General features: G+C 36.3%; 1 protein-coding gene across 6 annotated transcripts in view; it reads right to left on the reverse strand.

Annotated features, from left to right (window-relative positions):
* SDCCAG8 (SHH signaling and ciliogenesis regulator SDCCAG8) overlaps positions 1-17,395 on the reverse strand; it is a 106,826-nt gene that overhangs the window by 60,234 nt on the left and 29,197 nt on the right. For all 6 annotated transcript variants that reach the window (XM_066993928.1, XM_066993926.1, XM_066993927.1 and 3 more), the window contains one exon: positions 6,710-6,852. In XM_066993928.1, the coding sequence (XP_066850029.1) occupies positions 6,710-6,852 (143 nt within the window). The remainder of the gene's footprint in view (positions 1-6,709; positions 6,853-17,395) is intronic.

Consider the following 17,395-nt stretch of genomic DNA (forward strand, 5'->3'; position numbering starts at 1 on the left):
AGCTGCAGGACAAAGAACTGAGACATTTTCAGAGTTGCTCAGGGAAAAAGGAACGGGAAAAAAAAAAGCTTTGCAGGATTCTATTGCAAGTAAAGCAGAGTGAATGACAACTTTCAAAGCTACCACGATCATTTACTAATGTGCTGCTATACCAAATAAGTCTAATTTTTTTTGACAGCACCAAATTAGATTTATTGCAGAAAGTGCTGCATAAATAGCATATGGCTATGTTATACCACCTATTTCAAATCCCTGTAATGTTTCCTCCCCTCCCTGCTCAAAATGAATAATTGAGCCAAGTTATAAACCTTCTGCAAAAGAGAGAGACAAAGTTCAAAAGCAGATGCAGGAGATGTATGCTCCTTTGTTAATTGTCTAAGGAAGTATCCCGCATCAAAATCAAATGCAACTGGGCAGTAATAAGTCAGGTCTCTTTTGTTACACTTCACGATTTCATTTTCCACTTCCTTGAGGAAATTTTGTTTTCATTTCTCTTTCAAGCTGACAGTCATCAACAGAGGGCATGACCTAGTAATCCTCTCTCACATGACCACCTCTTAACTCACACAAAAAATCCTATTGATCTTTACTTCTTACGCAAGTAAACTTATTCAAGTGACTCAAGATCAGAAGGCTCAGACCTCAACTCACTTCTCACAAGCTCTCATTTATGAAGAAGGAAGTGCCTCCTCCGAGCAAAAATAAAACATCAGAAAACTGATTTCATTCATCGAAGGGGCCCAGCCCTGCGGGATGATGCCGACCTACAGCTTTTACTCCCTGTCAACAGGAGCAAAGTTCTCTCATCGGCTTGCAGGATCAGGCCCCAGATCTGTGTGCTTTTGCGTTTCTGTAGATCTTCAAGTTCTACATTCAACGCACTGCCACAAGAAAACGCAAACCCACGCACCCTTATATCCTATGACAGGACCAAGAGCAAAGACAATTCTGAGGGTAACAGGCGGCATGACACAGCAAGAAAGGACTGGCTCGATGCTCAGGAGGCCGCAAGAGGAGCCGGGCAGCGAGCTCGCGCCTCCCTCCACCGCCAGCGGCGTCAGGCCGCGCTGTCCGCCTCAGAAGTTTGCATGGCTTCTGCCCCAAAAAGACGTTGCAAGGTCTTCTCTCAGACCAACGGGCACACCACTGCACACATCGCGGAAAGCTGCGGCTACCCCGCCGCTTGCCTCTCGGTGGTCAGTCCTCCCAGCTGCCCTATCTGTTACTGTCTGATTAGTTCTGCTAAGGAGCCCCTCCCCGGCCAGCTTTCCCCGCCATCTGTTCCACACGCGATGGCTGCCGCCCAGCAGCCTCGCGCTGCCCTCCTACCTGGCACCCGGCTCCCGGCCTTACCCCAAAGTGCTAACACAGGTTCTCGCTGCTGGCAGAGTCAGGATTTCATTACTACTACTTTGACAAGTGCAGGGTTGTTTGTAATTTCTCTTTTATCCTGATTTTGATTGTACAACCACCTCCCACTGATTCAGTTTGCTTCAGTTTTGTTGCTCACAGATTTTACTCTCCACATTAATCTCCCTCTGGCATGTTACTGCATCTGTTCCCTTTTTTATTATTAATTTTCAAATTCCCACCATTTTTGACAAAAAGGAGGTAATCTACACTCTGCTTCTGCCCATTTCATTTTCTTTAATTTGGAAGATAAGTATGAAAGCATGCCAAAGAAGTTAATTCTCCGTTAACAGTTTATTTTCTGGCATCCCGATGCCTTTGTATATGAAAAACAGATAGAAATAAATGTTGACTGAATCACAACAACACAGTCACAACCATCCCTAAATTTAATGAAAAGTAAACATACGAAGCAGAAACTAAAAAGTTTATTAGTTATCAGAGTTGTTTCACGTTATCACTCCTCCCTGCATTTTAAAATAATGGTTTTGTACAAAATTAGCACATACAAAAAAATTAGAAATCAATCACTGCTTACACTTCATTTCGCTTCTCCCCTCTCTCCCCCCACAACGCAAGTGTTATTGGTCCTTTCATCAGCCAACCAGTCTGGGAACATAAAACATATCTCAGTCATTTAATATTAGCAACAGCATTTCTTCAACTGTTATCTCATTTCCAGCATAGATGATGGACTCTTTCTAATGTGCTAAAATTCTTGGAAAAGGCACTGCAATAAGTGTGCTGCTGCCTACCATTTACTACTAGAAAAGAAAAAAAAAAGGAAAAAAAACACGACCACAATATACTAGGTACTCTGCAACTACCTAGAGGACTATGTATAACTAACTCCAATAAATCAAGAAGCCAGTTTGTATTTTATAATTTCATAGTGTAGTTTAAGTAGGGCATTTAATGTATGAGGTAACACTGCAATTCTAACAAGGAATGCTGGTGACATCATGAAGCACAACAGCAAAGCTTCAGTGACTAAATAATGTCACAGGAACCTGGAGGTGGAATGATAGATCTACGTGCTTTATTTTATTATACATGTATTATTGTTAGTGTTAATGGAACCACTGAAACAAGCAAGAGGCTGCTAGAAGGACCTGTACATAGTAGGAACTGCTAAAAAACACTGTACTCACCAAATACCACTGTGTCAGATACACTGCTTTCTAGACAACATCATTTGTACAGATGGGGGAGAAAAGATATATCACATAAATGGAAAGATCAAGAACTACAGCACCCCTTTGTCCTCACTGTAATATTAACTTTTATCCTTCAAGGGAGTGACACACGCATTCAGGTCAGTCTGAAAGGTTCCATGTTAGTGAACATGGAAACATAGGTTTGTGTAACATGTTACACAAGTCAGTAATTTTTCCCCACCTACAAGTTGACATTCAACAGTGTTTGTAACATTTCATATAAGTAAACAATAATAATAAAAAAAAAATAAAAAACTGCTTCAATTCCATCTCCCAACAAATTTTAGATGACATTTCAGTCAAATGTATCTCAAGTCCTCTACCTACCTCCATGCCTGAGAAAACACATGATGACACAGAAAAAGTTCAATTCTGAAATTCATCAATTCTCCCACTGCTTAAGATTTAAGTGTTCTGGCATATACAAACAGGAACTACATCTGACTTAAACTGAAACAAGTAACAACTTCAGATTTGTTTTGTAACAAAAAGAGTAAAGATTTTTAATGACAATTTCATTACAGTAGAATAGTGAAAATTTTTATTAAATTAGATGCCGTGCTAAAAACTGGGCAAACTGTTAATATCTTGTATCTTTTATGTGATCTTTTCCACTAGCATACTGACATGACTTTTAACAATTATTCTCATGATCCAAGAAAAATTGATCTGTATGTTTTCTACTCTCCGAAGAATAGATTCAGATAAGCGTCATTAGCAATACCCAACCTTGCTAAAGTAAGACTAATTTACAATTGACTTCAGAAGTAATTTTTTAAGATTATTCTACTACAGTAACTAATACAAATAAACACAAAACAGAAATTAGGGTTAAAAACCAAAAAGAAAAAAAACAAGAACTACACAAGCATGGTCAGCTTCATAGCATGGTGACATCTGCAAAGTTAAATGACTGACAACCTTAACTACACTGCAAAAGTTCTGTATTTTCCCAGTCATTTGAAAACATACAAATTAGAATTACTAACTAGATTCAATATCAGAAATGCATGTTAATAGCAAAGATTTCTAAGCAACATATTGCTCCAGAAACAAAGGTGACAGGAAAAGGCAAATTTAAACTCTGTGGCAATGGTTTAGAATAGCTAATTGTAACCTTTTTCTTGATTTTTTAACAAGTACATTTTGTTAGCTTAGAAGCTGTTTAGTTGGTAATCAATCAACGGTGTTTGAAAACTAGGATACAACAGAAGTGGGACTCCTGAAGAAGAGCACAGTTTTGCAGAGCACTTTCTTTTATCGTTACGACAGACTGCATACTCTTTCTCATTTAATCCATTCATATAATCTATGCTGTCTAATGCTCGTATACTAAAATCTAAAGCTCTTGTACTCGTTTTATTATTTTATTTACAATATCCAAGCTTAGAATCGGTGGATTAGTAAAGAGTTAGTAATTTTACTCATTAGTAATACCTGAAGTCATACAAAGCAAAGAACTCAAACTCTTCAGTTGCCTCTAATTTTTGCCAGAACAACAAAGAGAGTTCATGCAAGGCAACAGAAAAACTATCCATGACAGTGTACCAGCAGTACAGGCCTCCCTTAAGTCCAGCTTTGAAAGAAGACTTGCAGTTGACCAGCTGGTTCTGTCCTGAAAATAGGGAAATCAGCAAGATGAGGCCAAGGCCAGAATACCCAAGAGATGCACTGAATCAGTGCAATTTCTGCAGCAATCTCCCACAGGCAGGACTCTAGAGCTTAAAATCTGTTCTCCTTGGCAAGTATTGCAGTGAATGGTTCCATAAACCCCATAGGACTGCTATTACCACTACCCTTCAAGTGAGTATTTTCACTGGCACAGCTGCCATTTTAGGTGAAGGGAATAAAGAATGAAGGAGGACAGACTGTAAGTGAATACAGTTCACATGCAACAACCATGGATGTACCAACATTAAAAACATACTGGCTTTAAAACGCAAAACCATAATGCCATTGGACATTTAACTCTTGAACCTTCACTAATACAGAAAGCTTGCTCTAGCAGAAGTGATCCAAGAAGAGGAGAATACAGGCTGAGCAAAAGTTTAATTTCAGCAGGGGATCTTTTCCTCTGTGACTCAAGAAAAACAGAAGACAAAGTGAGAAAACCTAATCCTAACCTACCAATATAAGTACACAGGGACCACTGATGACAGTACAGAAGCAATGAATATCTCATCCTTCCCCACCACCACCAGTGACAGCAACATCACCTAATATATTCCTGGGAAGCAGATGCACGCCAAAGATAAGGAGGATACAAAAACCTAGGAAGTATTCTAGAATTTGAGTAATATCAAGGTAAAGGATTTCAACCTATTTCCCATGCTTTAATGTATACATTTTTCTGATAATTATATGTCATTATAGAAAATATTTTAATGCCTGAAAAGTATACTCATAAGCAAAGGCCATAGTATGAACACAAAGTATAAAAAAATAAAGATTAGGACATTCCAGAAGAGAGGCCATGCTAGGTCAGACAAAGAAGCTGTGCTAATTCAATGTCTGTCTCAAACAGCAGATAAAAGCAGATGTCTATTAAATACTCTAAGAACTGGGCCAGCACAGGGCATTACTTGCCCAAAATACCGTTCCCAGCCTCCAGTGATGTGTAGCTCACAAACTACTTGAGTCAAAAATTGTACACTGAAAAGCTACCTGAATCATCAGTATGCTAGTTACCCAGCTGTAGGTGCCACACTATGTAGAAGCAGTCAATAATGCTCATTTTAACAAGTCAAAGATTTTCACAAAAATATATTAGCTAGTCAGATTTCCTCTAAGATATCCAGAGTTTTACTGCATATAATCAGCCTTTTGCTAAAAGGAGCGTGGTAAGCCATTTGGTTAACTATCACAACAAATCATTATTAATAAAGTTCTGCTAAATCCAAACTTTAGATATCTTAACAACTCACCCAAAACTTTTTTCAAGTTCATTAACCTCTAGCATATTTTTTTCTCTAAATACAGGCTGTTAGAGTGGTACTTTCTTCCATCTGTTAAACTACCGTGCTCTGAATTACACAGAAATGTAGCTGAATAAAAAACTGATTCATTGAATCTAATAGTTTGGATGAGGCTATTTTCTTTCCATTTACTCAATGGCAGAATTCTCACAAGGACCAAAGAGTCTACAAGACTTGGATAAACATGCAGACATTCTGTTAAGTGATAAAAATCTGAGGTTTTTTTTTTCCCCCCTCCCAAGTAAAATTTAAACTCACTCAACTTTTTGCTCAAGGACTGAGTAAAAGTCCTTGTTTCTGGATATTCACTCTTCGGGGAGGGAGGGAAGTGGGTTAGAAAAAACACACATACAACCAAAACCTTGTAACAGTAAGACAATAATGCTGTGTGGTAAAAATTCCTGCAGTTACCAAAACTCAAGCTGGAATGAATCATTGGCACATTAATCTTCTGTTGGTTTCTAGAAATGTATACCAAGTAATACAGTAAGTGGTTTTGGGGGCTAAAGCAAAAGATGGAAAAAGCTCTTGGAAAGTCACTAGTCACACAATGCTTGCATTGTATCACATTTCCACTGAGCAACTAACTTAAACACCCTCTTCATGCACTTGAGTTTACTCCCTATGTGCAGAGAGTAATATTACCTTTTGATTGTTCAACCTTTAATGAAGCTTAGCATGATTACGCACATTTATATGTTCCTGGTCACTCTGCTGCAGAAACTTCATGTTATTAATCTGCAAATTCCTACACCTAAGGGTGTTGCTGTACACTACAGTCTCAAATGACATTTTAAATATCTTTGTCCAATCAAACACAGCAACAACAAAAGAACGTAGCTTCACTCTTCCCGGCTCTTCTTTCCTGCCCAAAAGTATGGTACCTCATCACCGGAGCTGAACGCCACCTTTTCTACACACTAGTAATTCACTTTCAACAATTATAGTTCATAACTCAGTCATTCAAATTTCCACTTTTAATATGACTGAGGGCTGCCCATGCAGTCAATGGCAGCAACTATCTATATCAGCTGTGGGGAAGCCTGTGGCAAAAAAAAATTAGCAGAATGAAATTGGTACTACAGCATGTAATAGGATAAGGGGTACCTGGTGAGGTGCAGTTGGTGTTCAGATTTACTCAGCAGTTCTGTCAGTTTTAGGCACTCCTCTCTGGCTTCTGTCACATCCTGCTGGGCTTGTTCCAAACGCTGTTTGTTTCCATTCAGCTCTAATCCCAGTTTTTCTATTTTCTTAGAAAAATTTAGAACCAAAGAAAGTATATTTAAGAAATGCATGGAAAAACATTTTAAGACAATAAATCTTAATGTGATCACAGCTCATGAAAAAGAATGTGGTTTTGTTTTAGAACAAAAGAAATTTGTTGATAAAATTTGCAAAACAAGTAAATTCAAGTATTTGACATTACGTTCTTATGGAAAGCCATAATGCATATCACATTTAAATATATTAATACACAATCAACGCAATTGTCTTCATGGCTTAAGAGATATACACATAAAATCATTTTCCGGTATCCTCATGTGAACCTCCCATATTTGTGTCCAGAATTCACCGGGTTAAAAAGACAGAAAGCAGAACAGTGGCCATCTTCAGAAGCTGCTGTGTAGAGGATAGCTCGTGTTCACTTCATTTCCTTATCTATGACATAAGCAACAATGCAAGGGAATCAAGCTTTTGTCATATTCTCCTAATACTACGCAAGAGAATAAGGTCATTTTGATTTTAGCTTTACTAAAAATAAGTAATTAGTGACTGAATCTTAAACACATCAGCCACTATTAATCCTGTCATATTCGTTACATCGTTAGTCCTTACAAGTCAACTAAACCAAGTAAGTAAATCTAACTTCGTTAATGAGTATATTAATTTATTCTACATACAACGATCAGCAAAATTCATGACCATATCTAGATTCCAGTGAAGCACACTGGACTTACTACCTCTAACTGAATCATATTGTCAGCAACTTAAACATTTTTCATACATATTCTCAGAAGGAATATGTTTTGCTCTAAGTCCATGTATAGCATACAAGTACCCGTAGGAATACATTTGTAACGTAATACTATCCTTTGTCCTAAGGACGCTTTTAAGGAGGGCAGTGTAGTACAGAATAAGCTAACAATGTAAATTTTTTTCATGTAAATATTCTACAGTAACTCCATACATAAATATTTATTCATCGTTGGGACTAGAGGGAACTTGCATGTTGTTCAGTCAACTAAACTGTGAAAGGTCATTTGTAGCTCAGAATAAAATTGTTCATGTAAGGAGTTAGTGCTGAATAGCTATTATATTTTAAATTCATACCATAACTTATTTTGTGAGAGCTTCCTCATGTAGACAAGCCTTAATATCTTCTTCAGTTAATGAAATCATTCATTCAAACATCCTACAAGAACAAATGAATGCAATTTGGTGCCAATATTTGCACTTGAAGCACCTTCATAATAATCTTGTCTCTGTTCCTCCCAAGAAATGTTAACCTAAATCACTTGTAGTATGTCATGATGTTGCAAACACAATTTCTTCATCCAGAAAAAGGTTTCACGATGTTCTTTTTTTTTCTTATTTAATATTTTTAATTTTTGTAATTACTTAACTGAACACTTTTTCCCCTAAGAGCACTCAACAAAGGCTTATGAAGAAAATTTTGATTAGAATTTGAATGTCACCTTGCTCTATTACACAGACCACCTAACAAATTAAATTGGTAATTCCAAGTTTGAATACAAAGACAGTGAAACTATTTGCAAGATCATTAGTACTCTTCACCTCTAAAGAATGTAACAACCTATTACACTGTCAGAATATTTTAAAACCAGGTATGCAAAGGTATTCAGCTACATATGCTTTCTCTTTTCACTTATTTCTAGAGACTTCTGCTTACTTAAAATAGAACAACAGAAATCTCAGTGGGTTCTCTGTACTCTATTCTTCTCAACAGCAGCAGTTCATTAACATTATTTCTGCATTCATAGTAAGCTGGGACATGTGTTCTTCCCTGTATTTACAAGTTAAAGATAGGGACAGTCTGCAACACTCTTAAAATTTCCTTTAAGAATACACCTATTCAACACACCTTTCAAAAAACAAAACCATGAATTAGCTAAAAGTATCAACTAAGTATTTGAAAAAGCACAACTACAGCTGAGAACATAAATACACTCTACAATCACTCTGTCAGGGAAAAGCTTCAGTGAACAGATGGGCTTTACACCATTCCCTCGAGTTAAACAGGCTCAGTCAGGTTTTGACACAGACCTACAGAAGGAAGTAAATTCCAAGCACAAGAACCTCTGGTGAAAATGTTCTGCCTCCATCAGCCAGATGTTTACCCTGCAAGGTTTGAACTCAAAAATGCATCCACAGATTTCAGCTGTCATGAAAGCGTAGAATTAAAGAAACAAATTCTCAGTCAGTGACTCCCTAACAGGATCTTTGCATACAGACACAAATAAATATATCTTAAAATAACAGGATTTAGAGGTCATAGCAATGTGAGTGGTAAGGAAAGTAGGAATTCTAACCAAGAATTCTGGCAATGACTATAGCAGAAATAGCAGACAGCCTCACAAGAAAAGGATGGGAGAGAACTGTCACCCAAGAGGACATGCTAACAAGCATCTCAGAAACCAGAGGTATCTAATCCAGACATACTTTAGGGATACCAGCTAAACTATTTTTCAGATACCTGAAGCAGTTCATTAGAAATAGTAACCTCGTAGAAGCCAAACATCATTATGCTGAAAACTCACAGCCAAGGCTCTGAATGCTACTTGTTACTTTGGTTTAGTAACTCAGACAATGGTTTGAAACATACAAAGCCTCTGAACTTGAGACATGTTCATACAATCAAAACAAAACCCTTCCTTCTACTACACACAACCTTAGGCTCAAAAATGTATACACTTTGTCCTGAAATATGTCAAGTCAGGCTCATCACAATATAATCAGAATTCAAAATATAGAAAAATTCAATAACCACCAACTTCTTCACTGTTCCTGCAGGGAACCTTCTCAGAGAGCGTCCTTCCAAAACTACTCAGACTCAAACTAGTTTTTGTGTTACTTTTAGTTCTTAGTTCTTCTCCTGGGAAGCTGCAAGCAGTTCTGTAGCTGCTATCTGGGCCTCAGCGTAATTGTAGGGAGAAACAGAAACAAACCACCAACTAAAGGATTTTGATGACAACTGCGCTTCTCATGCAGCGTTAATTTGATCCCTCAGTGCCTATCACTTGTGATGCAGCTTTTTACAACATGATCAGATAGTATTTCTTTGAGATACTTAACTTTTCAATGTATGTGAGAGACGAGAGATGGAGCACAGAACTGAAAAAAGACAGATGACAATCTTGCGTTTAAGAAAATCTGAAACAGATTTTCAGTATAACAAGGAACAGAATTATCATAATGTATATGTACACCAAGACTACATTAAGGTTGGAACAGGCAACTTCTGGTGCTTAACTCCCCAACTTTAATATTCTTATTACTTCTGCACATAATTTTAAAAGTATTATTTAATCTGTCTTGCACTGCAGTTGCCTAACTCCCATGAGTATCAGCAGGCACTTCTGCCTTTGAAAGATGGCAGCCTAAACCTTATTCTATAGAACTTTTTTTTTTTTCCCCAGTATTACCACCAAACATGATTTATATTTGAAGTTCTACAGTTTGAAGCATATAGTGCCTTCTACAGTTTCTTGAAACTCTTAAAAGAAGTGTTCCACTTCTCATTCATTAGTTCATGACGAGTTTACAAATAGCCTTCTGATTTTCACAATGCGTTTTTAGGTGAGCACACTGGAGATGCTCATTCAGTGAAATAAATGCAACTTACTGGAAAATGTATAGTAGCCCTCAAATACTGGATCAACCTTCATATACCCTCTTCGTGAATTATCTGAAATTATCTTCACCTAACAATGCTTATGTATGTTGTAAAAACGTGCTGTTTAATTAACTAGACATTTCTTTATCTCTACAAAATCTGATAAAATGAAATAATAAAGTAATTTCATTCAAAACAAGCTAAATTAAAGATTAAAATAATTGCCTAATTCTTTTCATACTGATGCTGATTCTATTGTATGCAGAAAAATGGAACTTTAAATTCCAAACTAGCAGATGTTTTTCATAGAATTTTAAATAGCAGCAAAGCTGACAGAAAAGACAAATTTTTTTTTTTAAAAACAAATGAGAATGATTAAGCAGTGATAAAAAACTCACACTCCGAATTAAATGCAAAAACAACTCTAGAAGCCTTTTAACAAATCAAAAATATACTAAAATCAAATGACTTAATAAGTGATTTATGACATTCACTGTTATACCAGTACTCTTACACATCAGGTAGGAAAACACACAATATAACCTGAAAAATAAATTCTGCACTAACTATACCATTGCAGAAATTCTGCAGTATGGTAGTTCTGGAGGGGAAGGTATTTTCATGAATTTACAGTATTTTCTTTTCTTTGTTTCACATTTCATTATCTTCATTTTTTATATATATATTAAAGGGATATAAAATAGAAACAAGAAATAGAATAACAAAGATAAAGTAACAGGAAGTGAAGTATAATTACTGTAATTGTTCATGTTTGCAGACACAGCCCCAAAAGGCAAATCAACATCTGTAAAATCACAGACACTTCAGAATAAAACATAATAAAATTTTACAGGTCTCGATGCTCAGATGCTTAGTTTCACTTACTAAAATAGCCCTTCAAAGCAAAGAAATTATTGACAGTGCACAAGACTGAGGCTAAAATTAAGCTCTTTTTAAGAGTTACCACCAATATGGCCTTCCAAGTACACTTAAACATGATATATAACAGCAACAGGGAATTTTTGCATTGTCTAACACTAATCTCAATCAATGTTACTTATTTATCTACTAATTAATCAGGGACAGAACGGTCATACCCTACCATAGGGATGAAACTTTTTTTTTTTTTTTTTAACTATAAAAAAGAACGTGCAGTTTTTACAGCAAGATTTCAAGGTATTCTACCTGGAGGAAAGAAAACTAGTAGCTCACATGCAGCAGGGGTCACTTGCAGTCATTTCTATCCTAATCCGGGTATCAATCAAGCAACTCTCGAATCTGAGCGGTCTCTAAACCTCAGACCTCCCAGGCATGGCCATCTGACATAGCATATTGCACCTGAAGAACTATCCAACTTTATAAGGAGAGTTAGGGCCATCACGAGGTTAACCCCTGCCAGGTCCCAACAATGTTTTTCTCCCTTTTGAATTCTATGTGAATTGCTGCTGCTTCCTATTCAAAGCTGAATGGGGATACAAAGCAGTTACAAAAACTAAATCTGTTTTTAAAGGGTAAAACCTTTTCAACTGAAGTCAATTCTCAAAAAACAAAATACAACTGCAAATTCTACAAATCATTTAGCCCAAAACAGAAATCCTAAGTTAGTCATGAAATTGAGAACTCATTCATATATTGACAGGAAAGACAATTGACATGAGCAGAAATACAAGAACAGAAGTATCCCCAATAAACACACAGGGTTTCTTTGAAAGGTTTTCCTCACGGCCACTTCACGAATCAATTGACTTCCCGAAGACCGGAGGGACAAGCAAAGATATTTTCTAGATAAAAAATGCAGGCTGTAATTTGTTGGATGGCTATTATGCCAGCCTGATCTACTAGGAGTCTCACAATCCTCAAATGCAAAGTTTTGTGACCACATAACCACTGTTAAGAAATGTAATGACACCTGGCAATACTGTGGCACCCCATGTGCCCTACTAAAGCGCAAACCTTTAAGACCAGAGCCATCTGCTATGCAAAGGTCAGGAGCAACAAATCCTCTGCTTCCAAAATGTTTGCGAAGCAAGAGGCACAGTGCTGCAGTTTGCTACAAAGGAACAAGGGTACTGAAAGGATGAGGAATAGCATGGAGGAGGGATGATCTCAACCATTTTTAAATCCCATCGAAGCAAACTTTCTATCTGTTAGTTACTTGCAGTCAGGGAAAGAAAAAATTGAAAGACAAGATTCATGTTGCTAAGTATATATTTATGAATATGCACATGCAATTTTTAAATTAAGCAGTATTCTTACATGGCTGTCCTTGGGCAACTCTTCTTAAAGAGCAACATGGCCCCTGGATATTGTGGATAAGTGCCTTGGAAAACAAGCAAGAGTGAGTGGCTGAAATATGCTATAGAGGGATTTTACCTCATTATTTCCTTGAAAATATTTGTACTGCAATACTATTTCAGGACCAAAATTTCCAAACCCATGGACAACATTGTTGTACTAGAGATTAGCTCAGCAGCCACCAGCAGAAATAAGCAAATGATTTTCTACTACAGTGGAACAAGATTTTTTTTTTTTTTAAAGGGCTGAAGTTGTGGGTGAGTGTACGGGGGAAAATAGGGTGATGGAGAATAGATGGCTTGCTCACTGATAAGGGAATTTCAGAAAAGGAGGGATGCATACAGAAACAAATGAAGGAGATTACTCCTCCTTCACTATTAAGAAACAGGAGAGGATAAAACTTCTTTCTTTTATCCTTTCAAATATGTCTTTCATATGACTGATGTGGGATTGTCTTTTTTTTTTTTTTTTCCCCCTGGACAGCATTAAGAAAAGCTACAAAGTGACAACAGACAAGTGATAGTCAGGGACTTTTACACTCTTTTTCTTCTGAGTAGATAAACAATGACAAATGGTGACAAGGCCACCATTTTTCTAGTCCTAGAAGAAAAAAATAATTGGGAAAGCAAGCGTTTCTCTAAGTATAACATATATGCACACTATATCAAAAGCTGTGCAATTCTTTTCCTATTTCAAATAACGTTTGACGCACATAAACGATTTTATTTGCTCAAAGGGTAACACCACTCTTGATGATAGAACATGGACCAAGATTACTTGGGCCAATTGCAGCTATGAGAAATAAAATCCTGATGACTAACATGGGCTGACAGAGCTCAGCTCACTCCGCTTAGCAGGCCAGCTGCTCTGGGGAAGCAAATCCGTACAGAAAATGTAGAACACTACAAAAAAGTTCTACTACTGGGAATCCCAGTCCCAGGGATTTTTCTCAAGAAAATGGGTCAAAGAGTGTATTGAAGACCGACGATCCTCACTGATCATTGAGGATGGCTGACAGAGGAAAGCAAAACTATAGCAGCAGCCATATCGTAACTGCAATTAGACGTTTCCTTTGTTGGGCTCCAGATCAATGTGTTTCCTCAAAAAGATTGAGTTGAGTCTAGTAAGTCCAATCATAAAAACAATCATGTTCCTCCTGAACAAGTCAGAAAATTATTATCAAAGCAAGCCTTAAAGTAACAACATTTCATTCCCTCCTCATTTACCTATTTTCACATCAGTGCGCTGCATGTCAAAAAGAAAGAAAGGAGGAAGGAAGAAAGGAAGGAAAAAAGGAAAGAAAACAATACATTAGAAAGAGTTTGGTTATAGTGGAATGTTATCACATAATTTTTGTTTTTCTTAAGGCTTTCTTGTCCAAAAGCAATTTTTTTTTTTTGTTACTCTCAAGGCCATTATATTCAAGGTCAGACTAGGTGTGAAAATTGGATCCTAAGAATTTCAAGCTGTCTGCAATGTGTTTTTTTTTTTTTCTTCTCCTTGAGAAATTGAGAAACAGCAGTCACATTTGCTTATTAACTTAACAATTTCTTTTAAAAACAGAACTTGCAGAGAATCTTTGTAACTAAAGGGGTCACAAAATCTTCAGTATAAAAATGAGCATTCTTCTAACAGTTCTTCTTACTTCTGCCGTATAATACTAACCCATCTTCAACAGGGTTATCAAATCTTGCAGTTTTATTGAGTTTCAAAACATCTGGTGATATTCTAAATGTCCCAGCTTGTGAAAAGCCTAATCTTTTAAAGCCTGACTCATGGAAGCCTGATATCTATTCATAAGGCGACATTTCAGGGAATCAGTGTCTTCAGAAGATCCTATTTGTTTTGCATCAGACACGCTCTCAGCATTTCCAGGATATACACCCAAATTCTCGACCTGCTTTATTTCTGATGAAGACAGTCAGTAATCTCTCCATTTATAATGTCTAAATTAGGTTACTATAAATCATGGGTTTATGACAAATGAGATAAACATTCCCAAAATACCTTTTGGCAAAATGCTTTTGGACTGCAATTTTGCCAGATTTTTATTTGTCTGCAAAATTGTCATTCAGTCTATAGTGCATATAGACATCATTTACGTTCTGTCATACAACAATGAAATGCACTCATGTACAGCTCTTTCCACGTGTAGAGGTTGCGCATATCAGTGACTACGGTATCTCTTTATTTGGGCTCAGAAACTTATGTACATTATGTACAGATAACTTGTAAAAATCTGGGGGGGAAGTATAGTATTTCTGGAGCTTTTCATTCTGCCACCTACAAGGTACACAGCAGAATTCTACTATCCCCTGCTTCAAACTACATTTGGAGAATTTTAAAGATGGTATTAAAAAAATGTTTTTGTTTGTTTTTCAGTTTAAGAGTAGAAGCTTAGATTTCTACAAAAAGTATTTTTCCAATATTCCATGGTAAAATAAAATTTAAAGGATTGATCTTCTGAAGTTGGATTGAACACATCCCATTGCTTTATTAGAAGAAGGCCCTAACTCCCAGTGGTGTCCCACTACCACTCAGAACTCTCTAATAAGGAAGATGCCCAAACTGGTTGCGACTACGTAAACCAGTAATACAAACTTCTACACGCTGAAGCTTCAAAGATTTTATAAACCAAATGAAAATGATTTACAGACAAATAGAAAGCAAATGATTAATAGTAGACTTCATTTTTATTTTTTATAATGCAGTGCAGAAAAGAGCAAGTAATGCAAATCTGAGGAAAAACAACTTCATATTTTCAGAAGAAAAATTTCTACCAAAAATACACAAATCATGCCATGCAGCGCTTCCAAATTCACAGAAAAAGTATTACAAAAGTGAATTCCCTCAGTGTCAAATATGCCACAATTTTTGCTCTGATAACAGCTATTTAGGCTAGGGCGTGACTTTCCTCCGATATAGCTGTGCTAGTACAACCCCTAGTGTGGACACTGTTTACTGCCATGAAGGCATTACACCCATGTACCTCATAATACTTTACCTTCTTAGGAACAAGTATTTTATTTCAGCACAGCTACATCCACAGTGGGAGAGCTGAGACAGAAAAAGAGAGGGCAGTAGGTTATGCTACTTTATAATATACTGGGCCAGATGAACAGATGCAGTTTTTGTGTTGAGAAACTGTGGTATATGCCTCCCCTCTCCGTCCCCCGGCCCAAATCCTAATGTTAATCAGGATCATGATGGATGATATTACAAAATACTTATTCAATTTAAATGGTAGCATTGCTCATTGCTTCTTTATCTTAAGATATATTTATATCAAATGTTAGTAACAGGTAGTCCTACTCAAGTGCCAATATTTGAAATTAGTCCCAGTTGAGTAATAAATACAGAAAAGTAGACATTAAGAAAAAAAACAGCACAAAAGATCAAACATATAATTTCCTTTAATTTTCCTAAAGGATACAAATTCATTTTCAAAGAAATTTATAAATATCATCTTTAGTTTATCTATCTGATCATCCCAAATTGTACATATGGGAATTTATGACCGTTCTGACACACCTGGATAACATTAATCCTTTTTAGAAAGTCATTACATATCAACTAAAGTACAACTTCAAAACTAAAATTGATCCTTGTAATTAAAAAATACAATCACATCAAGAAACAGGAAACATATTCAATGTATCAAAAGTGAACTTGAAAAAGATATTTTACTTTTTAAACAGAAAAATGCGTAGCGACACTGTTTATACACTATTGTCTCTCTACTTTTAAATAATAAATATGTATTTATTATGAACAGATGGTGGCCAAGGAAGGTATCAACTCTGTGTCTTAGCCAGAAGGTCAGGTCATGGCTGAGAGACCAAAGAACAATTACTGTTTGCTATTTGGTGCCATATAAGCTGAAACATTTTAGGGTTTTCTTTAAATATGAAGCTAAATGTGATTAAGCTGTTTTCATTTCATTTATAGGAAATGATTTGCAGTGACTCAACTTTTTTTTTTTTTTAAAAGCAAAGTTAGTGAATGATACTAAAAAAAAAAAATGCTCTTTTTGGTCACCTTTTAACACATTAAATAATACCTACATTATACATTATACATTAATACCTATTAAATAATATTAATACCTATACAGAACTTTCTTGACTATTAGAGTCACAGCTATAAACCAGCTGCTAGATACTGAATTTAAGTATTTAAAAAATTGTTTGTTTTCCTTCTTTTTTCCCCTCCTTTCTTTTAAAAAGGAACCAACAATCATATGTGAACAACATAATTACTTCAGGTAGTTACTGAATTACTTTAATAATCTTTACCGATAGGGAGCCCCCCTCCCATCACTTCACTTTAATTATATCAAATTATAAATTACCACATTTTGGTGTATTCGTTCCCACACTGAATAAAATACCAGTATGTCGATACATGAGGTTAAAATATTTTGTTAAATTTTGCAATTTGCTCAGAAGGCAATCCTGAAGCAAGTTGAAGAACAGGATTTAAAATCCAAGATACTTCTTCAAATATCTTATTAAACACATCCTGTTTTATTTGTATGCCAAGATTATGCCAACTCTCTTATCTGTGATATCTGTCAAGACACAGACGACAAGCCTGCTTTTTGTTTTTTTAAAGTGTCCTTAGGCCTAAAGGATGCAGGAGGA

This window comes from Anser cygnoides, chromosome 3 (genome assembly GCF_040182565.1).
Source record: "Anser cygnoides isolate HZ-2024a breed goose chromosome 3, Taihu_goose_T2T_genome, whole genome shotgun sequence".
Taxonomy (NCBI): Eukaryota; Metazoa; Chordata; class Aves; order Anseriformes; family Anatidae; genus Anser; species Anser cygnoides.